This window comes from Paracoccidioides brasiliensis (assembly GCF_000150735.1).
Source record: "Paracoccidioides brasiliensis Pb18 unplaced genomic scaffold supercont2.1, whole genome shotgun sequence".
NCBI classification, from domain to species: Eukaryota; Fungi; Ascomycota; class Eurotiomycetes; order Onygenales; family Ajellomycetaceae; genus Paracoccidioides; species Paracoccidioides brasiliensis.
The window spans coordinates 87,595-107,695 of NW_011371358.1; the positions used below are offsets into that span (position 1 = coordinate 87,595).

The 20,101-nt window shown below is 46.1% G+C and overlaps 8 protein-coding genes across 8 annotated transcripts; 4 read left to right on the plus strand and 4 right to left on the minus strand.

The window, feature by feature from the left end:
* Positions 1–1,136: 1,136 nt before the first annotated feature.
* On the minus strand, positions 1,137–1,983 carry PADG_00022 (uncharacterized protein; the record flags this gene model as incomplete). Its single annotated transcript, XM_010757361.1, has 2 exons — positions 1,137–1,217; positions 1,336–1,983. 2 exons carry the CDS (start codon positions 1,981–1,983, stop codon positions 1,137–1,139), a joined length of 729 nt encoding a protein of 242 aa, XP_010755663.1.
* Positions 1,984–4,175: 2,192 nt separating this feature from the next.
* PADG_00023 (translation machinery-associated protein 22) lies at positions 4,176–5,186 on the plus strand (the record flags this gene model as incomplete). The annotated part of the gene is made up of 4 exons (XM_010757865.1): positions 4,176–4,251; positions 4,379–4,398; positions 4,510–4,597; positions 4,747–5,186. The coding sequence occupies 4 exons, from the start codon at positions 4,176–4,178 to the stop codon at positions 5,184–5,186; spliced, it is 624 nt and encodes a 207-aa protein (XP_010756167.1).
* A 592-nt stretch (positions 5,187–5,778) lies between these two features.
* On the minus strand, positions 5,779–7,218 carry PADG_11037 (uncharacterized protein; the record flags this gene model as incomplete). Its single annotated transcript, XM_010758343.1, has 2 exons — positions 5,779–6,322; positions 6,473–7,218. 2 exons carry the CDS (start codon positions 7,216–7,218, stop codon positions 5,779–5,781), a joined length of 1,290 nt encoding a protein of 429 aa, XP_010756645.1.
* Positions 7,219–7,654: 436 nt separating this feature from the next.
* On the minus strand, positions 7,655–8,396 carry PADG_11038 (rRNA-processing protein CGR1; the record flags this gene model as incomplete). Its single annotated transcript, XM_010758344.1, has 3 exons — positions 7,655–7,795; positions 7,885–8,030; positions 8,120–8,396. The coding sequence occupies 3 exons, from the start codon at positions 8,394–8,396 to the stop codon at positions 7,655–7,657; spliced, it is 564 nt and encodes a 187-aa protein (XP_010756646.1).
* A 656-nt stretch (positions 8,397–9,052) lies between these two features.
* On the plus strand, positions 9,053–10,221 carry PADG_00025 (uncharacterized protein; the record flags this gene model as incomplete). Its single annotated transcript, XM_010757866.1, has 2 exons — positions 9,053–9,175; positions 9,304–10,221. The coding sequence occupies 2 exons, from the start codon at positions 9,053–9,055 to the stop codon at positions 10,219–10,221; spliced, it is 1,041 nt and encodes a 346-aa protein (XP_010756168.1).
* Positions 10,222–11,255: 1,034 nt separating this feature from the next.
* PADG_00026 (cytidine deaminase) lies at positions 11,256–12,333 on the plus strand (the record flags this gene model as incomplete). The annotated part of the gene is made up of 5 exons (XM_010757867.1): positions 11,256–11,331; positions 11,461–11,594; positions 11,903–11,988; positions 12,111–12,192; positions 12,292–12,333. The coding sequence occupies 5 exons, from the start codon at positions 11,256–11,258 to the stop codon at positions 12,331–12,333; spliced, it is 420 nt and encodes a 139-aa protein (XP_010756169.1).
* A 401-nt stretch (positions 12,334–12,734) lies between these two features.
* Positions 12,735–13,261, plus strand: PADG_11039 (uncharacterized protein; the record flags this gene model as incomplete). The annotated part of the gene is made up of 2 exons (XM_010758345.1): positions 12,735–13,005; positions 13,116–13,261. 2 exons carry the CDS (start codon positions 12,735–12,737, stop codon positions 13,259–13,261), a joined length of 417 nt encoding a protein of 138 aa, XP_010756647.1.
* A 662-nt stretch (positions 13,262–13,923) lies between these two features.
* On the minus strand, positions 13,924–18,468 carry PADG_00027 (uncharacterized protein; the record flags this gene model as incomplete). Its single annotated transcript, XM_010757868.1, has 2 exons — positions 13,924–14,569; positions 14,624–18,468. The coding sequence occupies 2 exons, from the start codon at positions 18,466–18,468 to the stop codon at positions 13,924–13,926; spliced, it is 4,491 nt and encodes a 1,496-aa protein (XP_010756170.1).
* Positions 18,469–20,101: the final 1,633 nt, after the last annotated feature.

A 20,101-nucleotide genomic window follows, 5' to 3' on the forward strand; every position in this document is an offset into this window, starting at 1 on the left:
TCCACAAGAAAATTTCTGGCTTTGTTAAGGAACAGCATCAGCGACAGTATCAAAGCTCATACATACTTTAACAGACGTCATAGCGCTATTTTTGGGTTAGTTTTGGATACTTTAAACCCTGGTTGTGGGTAGGCGTTTAAGTGGCTTAAGTCGGAGATAGTCGGAGTGTTAAAGTACGTTGTTATCGCTGTGCAAGTTTGGCGGAATAGAAACGGTTAGGAGTCAATTTGCTTATTGATATGATATGTGCAATATCCACAAATTCTTTTACATGATACTTGATTCTAGCTCTAGAGATATTTATCTTTAGTGAGAAAGGAAAGAAAAGGATTGGACAGGAAAAGGAATCTATAAATGAATGTTTGTGTGAGAAGAACAGAACATTGGGATAGGGGAACTGAATTAAATGCCAGGTCCCGCAATATACGGATTTTGAGCTGGAGTTGGCGGGGAAGATGATATGGATACCTTACTGACTCCAGTTATTCCACCCCCTTAAGCTATGCTTTCAGTGCTCTCCCAAAGTTGAAGGGGGTAAAAAGTTACAGGCCAATGGCTTGGTGGTGAAAGGGGTACCAAAAAAAAATTACAGGCTGAATGGGATTCGAAATCTGCTAGTTGATGGGAAATCCGTATAAAATGTGGATTTGTCAAATGCGGAGAACAGAGAACGATGGGTGTGCTTTGCCAATGAATTGATAATTGGCCAACTGGCGGGGTGTTCGTGGGGTGGTGACGCAGAATGTACCAAAGATGTACCAAGGAGTTACACAAGAATGCCGTCGTAGGAGGGCTTGCTAAGGCCATGCCATCCGGATATGGGTTTAGGTCATCCTTAGCCCATGGTGTTCTTCAGGTTGGGAGGACATGTGAGATGAAGAATTCACACATTGTTCCAGAAGAACGGTCTTCGAGAAACGCTCTTAGCTATTTCTTACGGTCAATTCAAAGGCGAACCCAATTGAACGGCACTGGGTACACAGGCGGATATCATGCTTGCACATCCGTATCTGCAAAGAAAGGGATCCATTTGGTAACGTTGTGCCCCCAATAGTATCAAGATCAGGGATTATCGTCTCTAATATAAATACCTTTCAATTCCCAATAGCCCCAAACCTCAGGCTAGGCTCAAGATCCTAGTTAACCGGAGGTGAAGGACTATAACCCTCAAATAGAACCTTGATACCTGAAGGATAATCGTCGCCAAAAATCCTCAACTATTAATCCAGGAATGAAAATCAAGGGGTAACGTCAGAATTAACGCCTCTTGTTAAATAGCAGAAAAGAAGTAAGCGGCGAAATGAGGAAAGGAAAAGAAAAAAAAAAGCAACCCACCTTCTCAAACATTTTCAAAACAATCAGTCGCATCCCTTCCTCACCAACAATAATCGACCTTCTCCTGGTAAAGTCTCCCAAAGCCACAACCCTCAACTCCTCCAAACGATTGCCCGCATACCAGATATCCAACAACGTATCAACCGTCCGCGCCCACCTACTGGCCAAACTTGCAATGTCAATCTTTAACACCACCCGTCTAGCCTGCTGCAGGGCACCTTTTGAGATGAACATCGAGATATCCACCGGTCGCCCCAGTGCCATTGAGTAAGGTGGTGGTTCGTCGATCACTAGTTCCTGAGCATGCAGCACTGGCAATGCTTCATAGGTTATCTGCCTACACAGGAGGAAGACAGTGGGAGTGATATAGTCTGATTTGGGAATGTGAGGTGGCGGAAGGGCGCTCTTGGGATAGGAGTAGGAGCACCTGGTACGCGGTAAGTAAGCGGGCCAAATGCGAGGCCTATAGGTGAACCAGATTGCTTCTGCCATTTCGCATTCATAGCGGAGGCGGGCGAAAGGAACACGGAGGTTTGGCCAGCTTAGTGCCAGGGTATAAATTTCGTGCCGGATTTCGGGAGGGAGGTGGAGGAATGAAAGGGGTCGGCGGTTGTTGTTAGACTGGTTGAGGGTAGTGGTAGTACCCATGATTGGTTTGCTTCGCGTTTTCTATTTCTCTACGTGAAACTCCGGTAATTTGCGAAGAATCGAAGGGGTCTCGTTAGGTCACTGCACGCGGATCGTATCCTAGCCTAGGCGAGTAGCATTGAGAAAGTGTTCGTTGTTAAATTGAGAATCTTATCCAAAATCATACATGTCATGAATCTGTAAAATATCCCATTGGACAGGGTTGTTTTGCTGCATACCCTCGTTGGTCTGGAGAAATAATTACGGGCAAGGTTCTGTCACGCCATTTCTTAGGCGGCGCGCGACTTCCACATACCTTCAAATTAAAGTTTGGAGCTAACAGTGAACAAAAAAGCTTATTTAAGCGCTAGGCGCGGCTCACCCAAGGATACGGGCAACTGAGCCGACCCTACGACGACATTATTTCAGCCGCATCGTACTTCTGTATAAAGGCTGAAGGTTTGCTCTATCTAGGTTTTGAAATCTCATTGATCTCCATCTTGATTAAACAGGCAGCCGTTAACGAATTGCTTCAGAAATAAGAATGCACAAAAATGGAATCATGAAATCGCAGGCATATGGTCAGGTATAAACAGATATCGCGACAAAATCATATTCCCTCATTCATCTCCCTAACTTTTTTCTGACACAATGTTGCAGAAAGGGAAGCCTATCAACAAGTGCGAAATGGCTGAAATGTTGAATCAATTGTGCACTGCGGGTCTTTTCAGACTTCACGGCTCAGTTTGCACCACTTGTTATCCCCTGATGGCTGCAGCAAAAAAAAAGCCATACAAAACAGTTACATGCTCAGGCTCGGATAAACAATTTTCACTCATTATGCAGAATTCATGATCCTCATTTAACTTGTAACTTGCTTATTTGGTTAGTATCTGCTAATTAAGCTCGAGACTTTTCATGTATGAGCTCGGCATGTAGATTTGGTGGACCTTCTGAACCTAGTCCAGCATCCAGAAAAGTTGATGCAGGCAGATTGCTCCTGAAACAGTCTACGGGAGTGGTGGGGACGGTGGCAGTGTCCATGGTGAGGATGATCCTGCAGCATGTCAGTATTGTAGTTACCAGAAGCTTGAAATCTCTATATAGTGTTATCTAGGTCTTGAGCTGCCACAGGCTTTCATTTGTTAGCGATGGAGATCATAAATACCGAAGCTCGGAATGGTTTATGCAGCAATAGAGATGTTGAGATTGCTGAAGTTTTTGCATCTGGGGCAGGTCGTGCTGCGCCTTCCTCTGGAACGAGGTCACTGCACTCCTTGGACTGAATCAGCCAAAATAGATAATAAATAAATAAAAAGGTTATCATAACTTCACGAGGTAGGTGGGTGAAATACCCCTATCGCATATTCGATCATGGAACACCTTGGGATATAAGAGACCAGAACTAGGCTTCCTTTCCATTCAATATCCATTTTTCGTTTGCCATATATATTAAAAACGATACTATAGCAAATTCTTAGGAAACTCATCTTGAAAATTTTGCAGCTAAATATTTTTATCCTTTGAGAGGGACTTCTTCATCATAAGCTTGTCGTTTTCAAATTTGAGTTGGCTATATCATTCCAAGGCAGTAAATATTTGCCACACTCCACTTCAGCCAATTCCTTGTTGGTAGTTATAGGACTGTGCGCCTGTCATTTGAAGCGGTTATGGCTAATTCCTCCGTTTCCCCGCGAACTTTCTTATGGTATATTAAGCCGTCGCCTATACGAACAGAGTCATAGCCAAAGAAGCTCCTTCGGCCTATAAAGTGTTAACTAAGAAATGGTTGATATGTTCCAACCAGAATATTTTTGGCATGATTTTAGGCCCGCGGCTCGATATGACAACAATCAATAAGGCTTGGGCGAAAATAATGTGTGATCCATAACTAATGCCTCCCAGGCACGGGCCCAGGACACGTGAGAAGAAAGAGAAATCTGAAAAGACTAAATAACTGAGAAAAAAAAGTATCGAAACCCCGGTTGGCTATGCCTCTAGTTCAATGATCTCTAAACAATATTGAAAATTGTATATACTAATAAGAGGCTGGCACACGTTAAGGAGCGGAACCACTATATTCCGGTAATACCAATACGGAGTATATTATTTACCAAAAGTGAGGGCTTGATCGAAACCAACAGTGCCATAATTAAGAATTATAAAAGATAATATCTGATCATCACATCGTCTACATTCGAATCTTAGAAACTATGGCAGATACGGCAGCTCATGAATCTTCAGCAACGCACCCTGAACCCCAAGCAAGACATATAGTTTACTGTGGAGGTGAGTTTCCATTTTGCCTATCGAAAGCCTTTCCCACTCTGTTCCGCTCCCAAGAGGCATTCCGCCGGATTGTAAATGCGTTGTATTTTTATATAGCTAGACAACTAATCCTTCTCATATTACTTAGTTTGCTCCCTTCCACCTGAGGTGCGTTATACCTCCGTACTTCGTGTTAATCAATTTAGTTCATATTCGTGCTCCAGTGGCACGAGTTGCGATGTGACAGGTATACTAACTCCTTTGTTGATGGTGATTTAGTATTGCGAATTCGGCGGTACAGTGAAGAAATGCCAGGAATGGCTACAAGATAACCATCCTGATATGTACCAGCGGTTATACTCTGACGGTATGCCATATCCTGGCTTTCACAATCCATTGAAGCACCCATTCGTCCCGCCAACGGCAACATCCACTCGCTTTTTTTCACATATCTTTCAAATACCTTACAATCCACATAACTAATTATATATTGTGTAACAAACTCCACGGGAAAAGAAACCATAACCGCAAACCTAAGCACACTCTCTCTCTCCGCCCGCGAGCGTGCTGCCAAAGACGCTGCGAAGAAAGAAGCCAAAGCTGCCCTAGCCGAAACCCGCAACCAGGAACGCAAAGCCGCCGCCAAAGTCCAGATCCGCCGCGTCGAGCGCAGCAAGCGCAAGTATGTCACCATCATTTCTGGCCTAGAAGCCCATGGTTTAGAGAACAAGAAGATTGCGAAGGAGTTGGGGAAGAAATTTGCGACGGGGAGTTCGGTGACAAAGGCGACGTCGGGAGTGGCGTCGACGGTTCAGGGGGGGATGGGTGAGGAGATTACGGTGCAGGGAGATGTTAGTGAGGAGATTTTGGATTGGTTGATTGAGCATTATGGTGAGAAGGTGCCAGAGGAGAATGTGGAGTTGGTTGAGGATAAGAAGAAAAAGGCTGCTGGGTGAGGAGCTGAAGGTGTGATGGGGGGTTTGGGGGGGTTTGGTGGCTCTTTTTCTTCTCTTTTTTCATTTCCATATGTTTTATTTCCTTTAATTGGAGCGAGGGGTTTTTGGTTGTATGAATATCTAAATTAACGATTTTCATGACGGGAATTAGAGACGTGGGTTGCTCTATATGTGACATTAGAATAATTTAATGCACGAAAAGACGAGTGATGACATTCATATTTGACATCCGGAATGGAAAAGAAACTGACTATGAAATTAAACCACATTCACTCACTGGGCATCATGATGCAAGAAAAGTGCAAAACACGTCATCATCGCATGCCTTGTTCCCATATGTCCTATCAAGCAGCTTTGTGCATAATTATTTCCCAATGCCACATACACTCCTACCATGCCCTTTAACTCCTGAAAATTCTCCCACATTATATGAAAAAGGAAAAGAAACTAAAATGAAGAAGAAGTCAAAACCCCTCCGTCTTGAAAGAAGTTCCGCGAACGTCTCATCTTCCACTAGATCGACGCCCCCCCCCCGCCTCGTCCCCCAGCTCAACGCTCTCAAGCAACTTACACATAAAGCTCCCATCCCCATTTACAGCGGACCAATTTCTAGCGTCCCCAACCCCTTTTTCACGTTTAAATCCACAACCCCTTCCCCCGCCGTCACTGGAAACGCCCTAACCTGCCCAACCACCCACGCCACCACAGCCACCACAAGGGCCGTAACCACAAAAGCCCAAAAGATCCGCAACCGCCTCCCCACCCGCGCCTGCCACTCAATCTCTCGCCGATCCCATTCCTCAATCTGCCGCCTAACAATTTCCATACGTCCACTGAGCTCGGCAGCCATCTGGGAGCTGGCACGCATGCGTGCCTCCAGGGACTCGATGCGCCGCACCTGCGCAGCGAAGCCCTGGAAATCGTCAATCTGCTTGCGTGCATCGCGGTCTAGGTTGTCGGTTTCGTGCGTGAAGCCTGTGTGGAGGGTTGAGGCGGCGTTGGCGAGGTCGTGGAAGGAGTAGATTGAGTGGTGGAGGTTTGAGATCTTTTCGAGGAGGTTGTAGTAGGTTGTGTCGAGGCAGCGGTTTATGTCTGCGGTGCGGATGGCGAGGACGGAGAGGGAGGCGCGGTTTGCTCTGTTGGCTGTTAGCATGTATGTTATGTGAAGATGGGATGTCTATACATTAACAAGCAGCCGCCCTTCTGGGTGGAGATTGAGATGGGAGTTGAACTCCCCGTTCCATTTGTAGTAGCAGATAAATAGTAAATTGGAATATTAAACTCACTCTTCCTCCTTCATCCTCCGCATCGTCTCCCTTCTTACTTCTCCCATTGTGACATTCTCTCTCCGCTTCCCAATTAACAGCGGCCCCTGTGCAACGCCACTATCACTACCATCTTGTCCACTTGTCTCAGACTGAGGTGTAGTAGACGTGGTAGTAGTAGTAGTAGTAGCAGCAGCAGCAACAACAATCTCGCTCGTACCACCCCGTCCTCTTTCCCTATGCACATATTTTCCAGGTCGTAAACTCATATTTGCATGTTCCCTCATAGATTTGGGCAACCTTGTATCCCGCGACACATGGTGTTTACTATGGCGATGCTTGCGTTTCTCGGGACTTCCAGCTCTGTCACGGTCCCCTTTTTGTGCTAGACAGTCACGTTGCTGCTGCAGTGGTTGCTGGTCGTGGTCACGATGGCGCAGCGGGTGTCGGTGGTGGTGGAGACGATGGCGCTTGGCAGGAGACGACCAGAACTCATCTGGCAGCGAAAGGTTGTTGTAATGGTTTAGAGGTGTGTATATTTTTGGCGGTTGAGGTTGCCAATGGGTGCTGTAGGCGGACGAGGGTAGTCTATTGGTGATACTGTGCAGTGGTTGTTGTTGCTGTTGTTGTTGCCGTCGTTGTTGCTGCTGAGGGGTGACGCTGTTTGTGGCACCTGGAGCTTGGGCGCTCGGAGGTGAACCATGGATGGGCGGCGGTAGGCTCGCTGAGGGGCTTCCCGCAGCTGCAAATAGGGTTTCGTGGGCCATTATTTCCCGCAGTGGCTGCAACTTTAGATTCTTTATTATTGCTGAACAATGCCATGCGGTTGTGGTAGTTGGATGGCTGTCATTTGGGGCTCTGGCTGGGGTTGGCGTGCGTTTTATCGTCTCTTGACAGGGAGCTCTATGAACTGGGAGGTTCTTGGCGGAGAGACCCTTGCCTTGTTAGTTACTAGCCATATTTACACCCAAGACGCTGATAATAGGTGTCATTGAAGATTGGTTGCAGATAGTAAATATGGTCTCTCTTATTTTTATATGATTATTGCGGGTCAGGATATCATTCTCCTCGTATGCAGCAAGATAGTTAAATAACCCAGGTGAGAATCGTGCGACACAAATTAAAATATTGCCTACCCCAAAAACGTCAACTTCATGGTATATATGATAAGAGGAATACAACAAACAATTCCGCCCAACATACTCAAGAATTGAGAAGTTTATTCCTTTTCTCTCTCCGCTTGAGCCGTTCTACTCGTTTCCTATGCATCTTCTCCGCCATCTTCTCATACCGTAACTTCTCCTCCTTGGCGGCCCGGCGATCTCTGATAGCCTGTATCCGTCTCTGTGAGTAGCGAAAGGAATAAAGATTAGCTTCGACTAAAGTGCGTCAATCCCAATGGGTGAAAAGAACTCAAAAGCCAGTGCCCATACCTGACGCTCAGCCTCTTTCTCATCTTTCATTTCTTTTTCCCTTTCTTTCATAACGTCACGGGCCTTTCGTTCCTCGAGGCGTTTTAAATATGACGTCTGACCGGCAGTTGGGCGGAAGGGTGTTTTGGTACCGTGCCAGTTTTTGCCTATAGTGGCAGGGTTGAGAGACGCGTTAATACGGATGTTTCGAGAAAGCAGCACTAAAAATAATGACAGACAATAAATCTTTTCATACCATTTTTCCGCATGCCCTTGGGTGCCTGTGATGCGGGCTCTGAAGCCTTCACCGCGGTTTCGAGAGCGGCGGACATGGCAATAGAGGGCAGGGTGTCTGCGGTAAATTGATAGAAAATGGGATAGTCGGTCGGTAATATTACCAAAAACCAGATCCCCGCAGCGTCCTGGAGGAGTGCTCTGTCTGGCTCTGACTGTGTCTCCTCTGTCTCTCCACTCCGTCTCTCCGTCGCTCTCTTACCGATTTGCGTGAAGAAAATGAAACCGAGGTACCGCATCTTCCCCAATCGGGCCTGGACTGGATGACTAACGCTCTAGCAGCAGTTGGGGTTGCGCTAAACCAGAAATGGCATGGATATTATCTTGGTGCCATCAGATAACCGGATCTCGGCGATTTATTTGACCCGAAGCCGCCCCGTTTTATTTTCTTTTTTGTTCGATTCTTTAAGCATCCAACCATACAGACCAACCACCAACGACGCTTTCACCACCAGCCCTCAGTGTGCATCACCAGTAAGAAACATCCAAGCATCCAGCCAACCACAATCTGAACTGCAGAATCCCCTCCTTGATCTCCCCGCCCGCTCCAAAATTGCGTCTTCCGTACATTCTCTGCCGGCCTGTGGCTTGCCTGTTCCTCCTGTGCTCATCCCACACAGTATGTCGTATTTAATCTCATAAACTGCTCCGTATCCGTCTTTCTCTTCCGTATGATGACGGTCAAACGCCAACTACCTCGACATCTAATTACTAATGCAACTTCCACCACCGTTACTATATCTCCTGGACTCCATCCCCCTTCACCTAGCCGAGTATATATTCCTCACAGATATACAATGCTCTTCCGATAACACCCCCCCCCAACAACAAAACCGTCTTTATTTTTCTCTTCCCTCCCCTTCCCCCGTCCCGGTCTGTTTCACACTCCCGAGCAATGGATGCTGTGAAACCGCAGATTCCGGGCGCCATAGAAACCGAAATGGCGGTGGAGCTGGCCGATTTCCCTTCCACTACAAGTCACGGCGTAGAGGCTTTGAAGGATGTGGTATATGGATCTGTATGTGATTCTTCTCTTTCTAGTTGTAGTTTCCAAAGTTGGGATTTTTTTTATTTTTTTATTTTTTATTTATTTTAAGAAGTGGAAGAACAAGGGTTCTTTCTAATATCCATCGTGCTGCGTATCAGACTGCTGGCATTGCAGGAAAGTTTATCGAATATCCCTTTGACACTGTCAAAGTACGCCTTCAATCCCAACCAGATGGCCTGCCACTACGATACAAGGGTCCCATCGATTGCTTTCGCCAGTCCTTTCAGGCCGGTGGGATCAATGGACTCTATCGGGGCATCAGTGCCCCGCTCGTCGGAGCAGCGCTTGAAACAAGCAGCCTGTTCTTCAGCTATCGTGTCACCCAGGAGCTTCTCAAGTCGACCCTGTACGCCTCTGTGCCCGAACTGCCTCAGTCCGCATTGCTCGTCTGCGGTGCTACAGCAGGAGCATTCACCTCCCTCCTCCTAACGCCCGTCGAACTCATTAAGTGTAAGATGCAAGTGCCTCCTGGTAGCATCCATCACAAGTCTCCAGGCCCTTTGTCTCTAATTACAGCCGTCTTCCGTCATGATGGTTTGCTGGGATTCTGGCGCGGGCAGATGGGTACACTTATTCGAGAAACGGGGGGGTCAGCTGCTTGGTTCGGGAGCTATGAGGGTGTTTTAGCTTTCTTTAAACGGTACAACGCTTCCAAAGTAGCAACAGCAACAACGGCAGCAGACTTGAGCAGCGCCACCCCAGATCCCATAGTGTCATCGTCAGCTTCCGAACCGCTAGCAGTTCACCAGCGTTTGCTTGCCGGCGCCGCAGCGGGGATAAGCTACAATTTCATCTTCTACCCCGCGGACACCATTAAGTCGCGCATGCAGACGGAGGACGTCGGCCATACAACCGTCAACTCCAGACGGCCCACCTTTTGGGCTGTGGGAAAGGCTCTCTGGAAGCAACAGGGTTTGGCCGGGCTATACCGTGGCTGCGGCATCACTTGTGCCCGTTCTGCACCCAGCTCTGCATTCATATTCACGATTTACGAAGCTTTGCGCCACTATCTATGACCGTTCTGATTATAACGATGATGTCATCTTCTCTCCACTTTCTTCTTCCTCTCTCCCCATCCAACACCTCGCCATCCTTACAGTGTGGTAATATCTTCTTATCTTTCCTTTTCCTTACGGCATTCTTCACAAGCACACATAGCCGTACAAACTTCTTGCTATCAATCCTGCGAACATTGCTTCTATTATTTTCCTTTTTTGTGTATCTTGTCCTCGATTATATATCAATCTAGGCGAAACGGGTATTATTAAGTTCTGGCGGGCTTATCTAGCTAAGGAACTGATCTACCTTGATTTCTGATTTTCTCTGTTGTTTTCTGTCCTCATTGGCTATTATATCTTAATTTCTAGCAGCTTGTTTCCCTTTTCCTTAATTCGCCCGGCATCTTTATAGAAACAGTCAGGCAGTCGGAGAGCTACGCATTACGGTGCACATATTTGTTACCTTCTATTTTGTCAGGTTAGCAAAAAGAGCATGGGTTATTTATTGCGGAAGGCAAAAATGGTTGAGAGGAGGAAAAAATAAAACTTAAAAAAAAAAAAAGAAAGAAAAAAGAAAGAAAGAAAAAAAGAGGAAAAAAAGAAAGAAAAAAAGAGGAAAAAGAGGAAAAAAAGAAAAGAAAAGTTATTGATGATCAATAAACAGTGAATAGAGATAGCTATGGGAATAGATTTTTTGATTTGATTTCGCTACTTGATATCATATCATGCATCTGTGGGTTCATCCCATTATGACCGTCATCTAGGTACAAACATGTAGCGTAGCGTTGATATCAAAATTCCGGAATTACTTTTCACATAATTCTGGCGGTGGAGGGGGTTTGGTGGGCGAACCACTGAATACTTAAATGTTCACTATAACTAACCAGTTACTTAGCTGCTGCAATAAGTAGTTTAGCTTTTGACATCTAACACTTCCGACCCTCAGCTCCACCATGAAGATATAAATCAAAAGCCACAGGGCGCCCGTCGATACAATTGCCCTATCCGTTCCAGCAACAAGAATTCCCATACACATATCCATATATATCAACATGCCCTCCGCAGTGTCCACCACTGAACTCCAAACGCTTTCATCAAAAGCTATCGCGGCGAAGGAAGCGGCGTATTGTTCGTATATTGAAATCCAGCTCCAATCCAGCTCCAATCGCTCTCCAATCGCTGCAACAACCAAGTCCATCTCATCTTCCCCCTTATGAATCCCCGCCAGCGCACTAACGAGTGCTCTCAATACGACAGGCCCGTACTCAAAATTCCGCGTGGGAGCCTGTCTGCTCACTGAAGAAGGAGAGTTTGTTGTTGGCGCCAATGTAGAGAATGTCAGCTACCCGGTCGGCGTATGTGCTGAAAGATGTGCTTTTGGGACTGCAGTGGTAAGGTGTTCACGGCTTATTGTCCCTTTTCCATGTGCAGCACCCCAGGTCGAACCCGACACGGTGTCCTCTTCTGCGGGGTCGTGGTGTCGTCAAGTTTGGATATCTACATTGTAATTCAGATATCCAGGCATTTGGGTTTTGTGTTTCATCGCCACTTATTCCTCCTCCAACTATACCCCGGCAAATTCACCCTGTCAAACACCTCTCTTTCCTATATGTTACTCGCAGGACCTGTCTGTCCAAGCCAAAATCCTGCATCCTTACACTTAGTTGAACTGGACATTAACAACACCATTTGCATCCAGGTTGCAGGCCACAAGAGCTTCAAAGCTATTGCAGTCGCGACAGACATCTCTCCCGGCGCCTCGCCGTGCGGGATGTGTAGGCAGTTGTACGTATTATCTGTCTGATGAACCTAGTGTCTTTGCTACTTCGGGACGTACTATCCAACCATAGTTACATACTGCTCTACAATCGCTAATGTGAGCTACTGTGGTTCCTTAACTTCAAAAGTATGAGAGAGTTCTGCACTCAGTCTTTCCCCGTTTACATGTATGGTAAGGATGGGAAGTATGTCATGAAGACGATGGGCGAGGTATGTACTCGTACTTTGTGCGCCTTTTTATATTCGAAGACAATGGATACGTCTGGTGTCCTTGCAGTCTCCGTTGATATATTGACGCCATATTTATAGCTTCTTCCAAATTCATTTGGGCCTGATGAGCTGCCCCGATGACCGAAAGGGTGAATATTTTCGCGTCAGGAGGAATTTATGAGACATTTTTTAATGTTGATACGTACGTATCAGCGTTGATATTCGTATTTCCGAGTGGATGAATAAGGACTGCTTGTTTCCTATATCAATTTCTACAATTCTAGGTACAGATTCCCAGGAATGGGCCTGCACAATGAAAACACTTTTAAGAAGCAGGGGAAAGGGGTGGGGAAATTGATATCTGGTGGGTGGACAGATGCTAATATAAAATGTGCAAGCGGGATCTTACCTGAGGAGAACATACGGATTGAACATGATCAAAGTAATGAAATTTTGAGTGTTAAATACATTATCAACCTAGGTATATATCTACACCGTCTGTCTATTCTAAAAACAGACTCCAGCCACTCATACTCATCGTCATGGCCGCGGTAGAACCATTACCGGTAGCCCCCAGTCCAATCGAATCTCCCATTGACGGAGACGGTCTCCTTTCTGCAAATTCGATCTGCCAATGGTCCTTGGTGAAACCCCCCCCCAACTGCCGTGCTGGAGACTCAACCCTGCATTCGTTAGACTGTTTTGCCAAATCCCCCGAACCGCACATCTTGCACGTTTACCCGGATACTGGAGCTGCACAAGGCAAAGCTCGAGAGCTGAAGCTCCAGGACAGTGTCTCAGTTGCGTCCTTTCGTCAGGGAAAACCTGACAGCTACATCACAGCTTACTATCAGGGCATATATATGTCTTATTGATGAAGAAACGAGAAATTTTTGAGATTCTCATGGAAATTATTCCAACAGACCAGAAGGATATTATCCATTTCAACGATGGAGTGGTGGTGAATGCTAAAGGACGACTGTGGCTAGCGGAGATTGACAAGAAGGCCATGGCTTACGGGACAAATAAGCTACCCTCTAGCTATGGGGAGCCCAAGGGGCGGCTATAGTGTATGACCCCGAACGGAAGTCTGCATTTGACGGAAAAAGGGCTTCTTTTAAGGGAATGGATTGGCGTGGAGTCCAGATAACAAGACGAGTATGCAGGAAACAGGTCTCTTTACTGGAAGTGTCATTTCTGCTTATGAACGGATGTTGATTTGAAACTAATAAACAAAGTGTACTTCAACAACTCCATCGGAATGCTCGTGTACGCCTACGGCTTTAGTCTAGATGCAGGAACCATCTCGAACAAACAAACAAATCTTTAACAAAGATACTCAGCCGCAAATCCTAGATGCCCCAAAGCAGAGAACCTAGAAGAGAAGCGCGGGAGAAAGGAATATTGACGTCACTTATAAAAGTGATAATCTGTAGTAGAACATTTAACGAAGGGAAACGAACCGCCGAAGAGTTCATACGAGGATAAGATGGAAGATAGGTAAATGGCCATGACAACATGAAGATAGAAAAATAAGCTTTACTTCCTGATTATATGATAAAACAAGCCTGGAAAGAAAGCACCAAAATTATACATGAAAAGAAATGACAAGGCCCTACAACAAGGCTCGACTTTGGTCTAGTATAATCTTATCATTTTCATTTGTATTTCAATGTGGAAAAAAAACAAGGAAAAATTTTATCTTACTCCCCCGTTAAATTCCAAAACAGCTCATACTTGACCTCTATCATCGTTTTCCTCCTCATCAAAATCTTCCGCTCCAAGCAATTCATCCTCATCATCCACAACACCCACATAGTCTGCCCTCTGCGCCGCAAATGCAGCCCTCGATGAATACACCCGTTGCGATGAGCTCCCGCCAGGTACACGTGCATACCCTCTCACGCTGCGCCAGAGACTGGACGCCAGGAGAGGCAGCGCAGTGGCAACAGCGACCACACCGGCCACAATCGCCACGGGTATCGATATGAGGAGCGAATCACTGGCAAAGAAGCCTCCTGAGCCCGTGTCACCCAGGCGAATGCGACCGAATTTGCCGTCCCAGCGAGTATAGACATAATACCCGATGGCGGCTGCGAGGCCGATGGGACTCATAATGACGAAGAAAAGGCCGACGCCGCGTAGGCCTGGGTGTTTCTTCAGGAATTCTTCTTCCTTGTTTGGACAAGCATGGGGAATGATGTGGTGAAGCTGTTTGCCGCCCTCGCACTTGGTTAGAGGTATGCGTCGATAACCGGTTGGTTCGTACCATTCGACGGCTTTTGGATCCTCCGTGCAGATAAGTTTTGGGTCAAGGGGTTTAAGCCCAGGGACAGGGGCACAAGTGCCGTCGATTTGCGGCTCATAGTTATAATCACTAGGGAGAAGAAATTAGTGTCCACTCATTGACGAATTATACGAGACTACTTACCATTCGTAATCTGACCGTGTACACTCGCAAATATCCCCAATCGAATCCAAATGCTGAAGTTCTCGACCAATAAAACAATCCCTATCAGGTCGCTTCCGGTGGTATTTAGCTCTGTGGCCAAACAAGCATCCGTTAGGTTGGAAAGGATGCATAGGTTCCCAGAGATAATAATCATCAGCCTCTGGCTTCTCTTCGTTCAAAACACACTGCTTGTGTCTCTCTTTTAAGTTCGAAAAATCTATGTTGACAGCGGCGACACCGGGCTTCTTTCCATTGCCTACTTCATTGCCCCAGAGCAGGAAATTTCGGGAGGTATCTGAGGGTACGGTAGAGATATCACGGATCAGCATCTCGACCTCTGTAAATTGGAATTCCTTCCAACTCTTGCCTTCGTCCAGAGAATAAAGGAGAGTTTTGGTTGGGCGAGACTCAGGCACGATTACGATAATGGATCCACTGTCGCCAAATTCCCATTGGTATCTGTCTTTCCTCACCTCCTGCCAAGTTATACCGCCATCTCGGGTGATGAAGGTGTCAGCATCGCTTTTAAGAGTTAAATATTCACCTACATTTCCAGTTCCTAGCATGACGCCTATAGCAGAAGGTGATGAGTATGTGTCCCGGGGATCTGCACGTTCGGTGTAGCTGTGGAGGTGTAACGCGCATTTATCAGTAGGTTTCCCTCCTTCTGTTGAGCAACTATAGTCGCGGCCTTCAGAATCTTTGCTTGGGGGAGATAGTAGTGCCCATTCCGCTCCATCATTATGCGTAATCATGGTTCGATATTTTTTCGCAGCTCCCTTTTCAACATCTGCCACATTGCCGACAACGTTGGCCATAGCAACACCCTCCATGCCTTGCATTTTTTCAAAATCTGCGTATCCATAAGTATTCCTATTCACCGCACTCAAACTAAGGACGTAGGATGTTCCGTTGCTGTTACTCTTTATGATGCTTCCGTACTCGTGGTCCTCTACATTGTTGACGGTAACATGGAGGAAGGCGGCATGCGTCCTGCTCTCTAGTACGGTATACGCCCGTTGGACCGGAATCTGAACGTTAGCTGGAAGATCAGCGTATGCAAAAGTCTCACCATCAACACTAACGCCCACACTGAGGGAATCTTCGGGTTTCTCTCCTCGCACTGCCACGATTATAAACTCTTGCATGGTAGCGAAGTCCAAAATATTGTTATAGTGGACCTTTTTCTCAGAAAACCAGTCATCAGTTGAGAGGAGCTGCAGATGATGGTTCAAAGGATTTTCATTCTCAAACTGTTCGCAAAACACAAGATTGTTGCTCGAGCCTCGAGCTTCTCTCTTTATGAACTCGCATCTGCGAACATATTGCATGAGGAAGTGCCATTCGCTCCCGTGGTTCGTAGAGTAGTAGGCAACAGAGTGGCATTGGGGTCCCCGTGTCTTGCATTCCTCGGCGCCGGTCCATATAAGCCAATCTCTCCGTTCGGGATGGAATGATAAGACCGGAAGTTTGTCTTGATTGGGAGGTATGGGGGCCTTGAACTTTCTAAAATTTTCTCCACGGTCCAGAGTATACCAGCCATCCCCACTGTTTGTCAAGAAATAGGCAACGTCATCAAAGTATTGGTGTGGGACTATTCGGGTTATGGTTTCGCCAGGAAAAATTTCCTTCCAATTCTTGCCGTGGTCCCTGGTAATATAAATTTGTAGCTCACTAGTGATCATGATGACTGTTTCATCATCACCTTTGCTGCTGTCCTTACGCTCAAGATAAAAGTAACCTTTGTAATTGTCTGCCGTAAAAAATGTCTTCTGAACAACAATCTCACCACTGACAGGAACCGTCAATGTATCTGTGCAGACACGTTCGATTTGCTTATCAAGTTCCACTCCGCCTTCCCTTATACACGCATTTCCGGGGATCAGCCTAAACCCAGAGCTGCCCATGTACTTATCATTTGGCTTTTTGCAGGCACCCTCAGGAACCGGGAGGCTTCTGGCGGGAACGCAACTCTTGCCCTCGGTACTGCGGATAAAGTTGAAGTCACACTCAAAATCCTCCACGGTACATTTGCAAGGCTCAAATTGAGGAACTGGTTCCTGGAATTTCTTCTTAATGAAACAATCAACATCCGCCTTCCTCCGTTGATAGAATTGCTTATGGCCCATCAGGCAGTCCGGCTCGTTTTTCTCGTTCAATCTGGCTGGCCATGTTTCAAAGTCATCCTTCCCGCAAGTTCGTTCTTCCATATCCGTAAAGCTAATGGAGATGACATAATGTTCCACGTCGGAGTCTCTTTTAGAGGACCCAACTAGCAGGAACTTCAAACCTGTGGAGTCAGGCATCGTCGTAAGTATTCTTGCACGAATTTTAATACCATCGGGCAGTGAGGCCTCTTTCCAATCCTTGCCATGGTTAAGCGAATAAGAAATTTTGCCTGTTCTTCCCTCATCAAATACGGCAACAATCACAGAGCCCTGGTCTCCAAATTCGTATTTATGAGCTTCATCTAGAGCTTTCCTCCAGGTAATTCCCGCGTCGTCAGAAACGTACAAGTCGCCATCGTAGTAATCCTTAAGATGACCACCTGTGTTACCAACCCCCATAACCAAGCCGGGCGCCGGACTTGAAAACACACGACCGCTGTTAGACAAATGGGTGACCGAATGAAGGTGAAGGTCATGTTTACCAGCCTTTAGTGGCTGAAAAGTCCTCCCATCGTCAAATGAAATCTGGCTGATAATCTTCTTTTCCACTAGAGCTGACATTTCAACATCTTCCCAATTTTTGACAGTATTCACCAGTATGATACCTTGGATAGTCGCGATTTTCTCAAAATCGACGAATCCCAGGCCGTTGCGGTTTGTGTGGTCAATATTGCGTGTGAAGTAGGTGCCATTTGAATTAGACGTGAACAGCGTGCCCATGGGTGCCGAGGGTGTTTCTGCCACCACATCTATCTGAATACTGTAATTGGTAGACTCTAGCACAGTGTATGCATCCTCTTCTACCCTCTGTCCATCAAACTCTGCTCGATGCCACTGGGACCCATCGTCTGTAACATAAAGCGCCAGCTCACTCGTCCTAGCCGACTTCGCCGCAGCAAGCAGGTATTTCTTCACGCTTGCGGTACGCACGACGCCACTGACAGCACGGCCGCTATCAAGCGGAGCTTCGGTCCCCGAATCTTGCTTGAAAAACCGATCCGAGTAGAGGAGCCGATTATAATCCGACCAAGGAGATTGCAATCCTGGTACAATACAGAATATCCGATCGTTCACCTCCTTTGACAGGTTGAGCCCATCTCCAAAGATGGGTGTTGAAACGGCCCAGTTACATCCCCGTGCATTCTCAATTAAGATGTCCACTGTTTTAAACCCATCCGTCGTGTAATATGTTACTTCCTTGCAGTCGCGTCCAACACATTTGTGTCCCTGAAGCAATACCCGGTCGGAATCCTTGCCGTGGAAAACTAGCGGAAACAGGGATTGGAAGAATTCCACATCGGCGCTAAACTCATGCCACGACACGGCCTGATCATTCGTGACCCAATGCTTTCCTGCCTTGCCTAGTATGTATGCCTTGGTCCTATCTGTTGGGTGCGACCAGAGTGACAAGGCTTGTCCTTTTAATCCATCCAGATTCACCATATCCCATTTCACGCCGGCATCCCTGGAGACATACACATCGCCATTCTTGATGTCCTGGAGCATCACGACGTCCGAGTCACCGAAATAGAAGAGGTTGATGGGCTCATGATCGAACCTCGTGGCCATAATTATGGGACTGTCTGCTTTTTTGGCACTGGTGAATGCTGTGGCCAGCAGCAGGCTGCCAGCAAGCACTAGCCTTCTGAGGATCATGACGGTCGTCGATGCGGTGAAGGCATCTGTGACAATATAACGAGATGGACGACGAGAGGTCCGATAGGAGCACGAAAGGATGAATCTCAATACCTATTCTCGATATGTAAATATATTTTTGTGAGCTCTTCTAGGATAAAAATGAATATAAGAATTGTAGCTGACGTAGGTCGGCGTGGAGCAAACCCAGAACAGGAAGGGGGATGGAATCAAAACTGCACCACGCACGTACATCAAACAAATGATGTTATGTGGATGAATAGAAGCTATAGGGAGCTGCAGTCCAGCTTGTTGTGTGCTGAAGAAATACTAAAGATATGTTGACTCGTGTCCTCTGCAAACGTAGTATGTACGTTTGTCGTTCTTCGTTCTACTCGCTGCTGGCTACAACAGGTCACATGCACCTCAGCCGCCCGGGTGCCCGAGATCACGTGACTTAAGCGTAGGCAGAGAAAGCTAAGCTCTCCCGGGATTAACCATTCCCAAAAGTTTTGACAGCCCGATGACTAACTAAATATAGATCGGCAAATTCATGGTTCTTGGAACTTCAACCAGTAAGACAACCCATAAACGGCGAGTGGTGCTATTATGATAGTTAATAGAAATGGAAGAACTCAAAAAGCAACTGATAGAATTGAAATTCTCTGGCCTTCAACCACTAATATTTCGCCAAAACCGCTTGGAGCTAGTCGCAAATGATTTTGATTTATTTCCATCCTTCCCCCACACAATACTCACACAGTTCAGGAAGATAAGAGCAGGCTTATAATTAAAGGGTGAGTTTGACTGGAGGAGTTACTTGATTGTGTGACTATTAAGTCGGGTCCACTTTTTCAAAACTGTGATGAACTCTGGTCACCAAGAAACGCAGTCTGTATATATACTCTGCACCACCCATATTATTATTATTATATTATTATTATTATTATTATTTATTATTACATACATCCAACCTTCACCGCTCTCAATACTAGGGTTAGTCAAGAGAAAAAAAAAAAAAAAAAAAAAAAAAAAAAAAAAGTTCTGAGAAAACATCAAACATCCGAAGGTTTTTCCGGCCGAAATTTCAAACCATGTTCAACTTTTCTAAACCCACATTTAACTTGTAACTTCACCCAATGTCTAGACGGCCAAATATTTGCAGGTTTCTTTCCCACATACTTCCACCTGAGCAGGAGGTAGCCTGAGCTTGGATCCAAACAAAGCTATTGTTTCAAGTATTAAGTGGATCAGGATATACATTACCTACAGAGCATGTACAGCAGCTCTTTGTTGAAGTATTTGAACTTTCAGACCCACATTTCCTGTCATTTTAGTTATTATTTACACTGCGGAGACCTGAAGAAAGGGAAGGCTGGGACACACGCTCAATTGTTGAGCCCGCAGCGATGTTGCCGCAATCACATCACCTTTATGAAAAAAAAAAAAAAAACTCTTAAACAGATCTCATGCAAATAAATTTGCAGGATCTTCATCTTTCATTCCACTGATGAATTATAAAATACAAAGTATCAGGAAAGGAGTGAAAAGCATCTCCCACCCCCTCCAATTGGCTGGACCAAACATAAAATGATAGTTATCTCAAACTTCCATTGACAAACTGCATCAACCTATCATCACGATGCATTCTGTC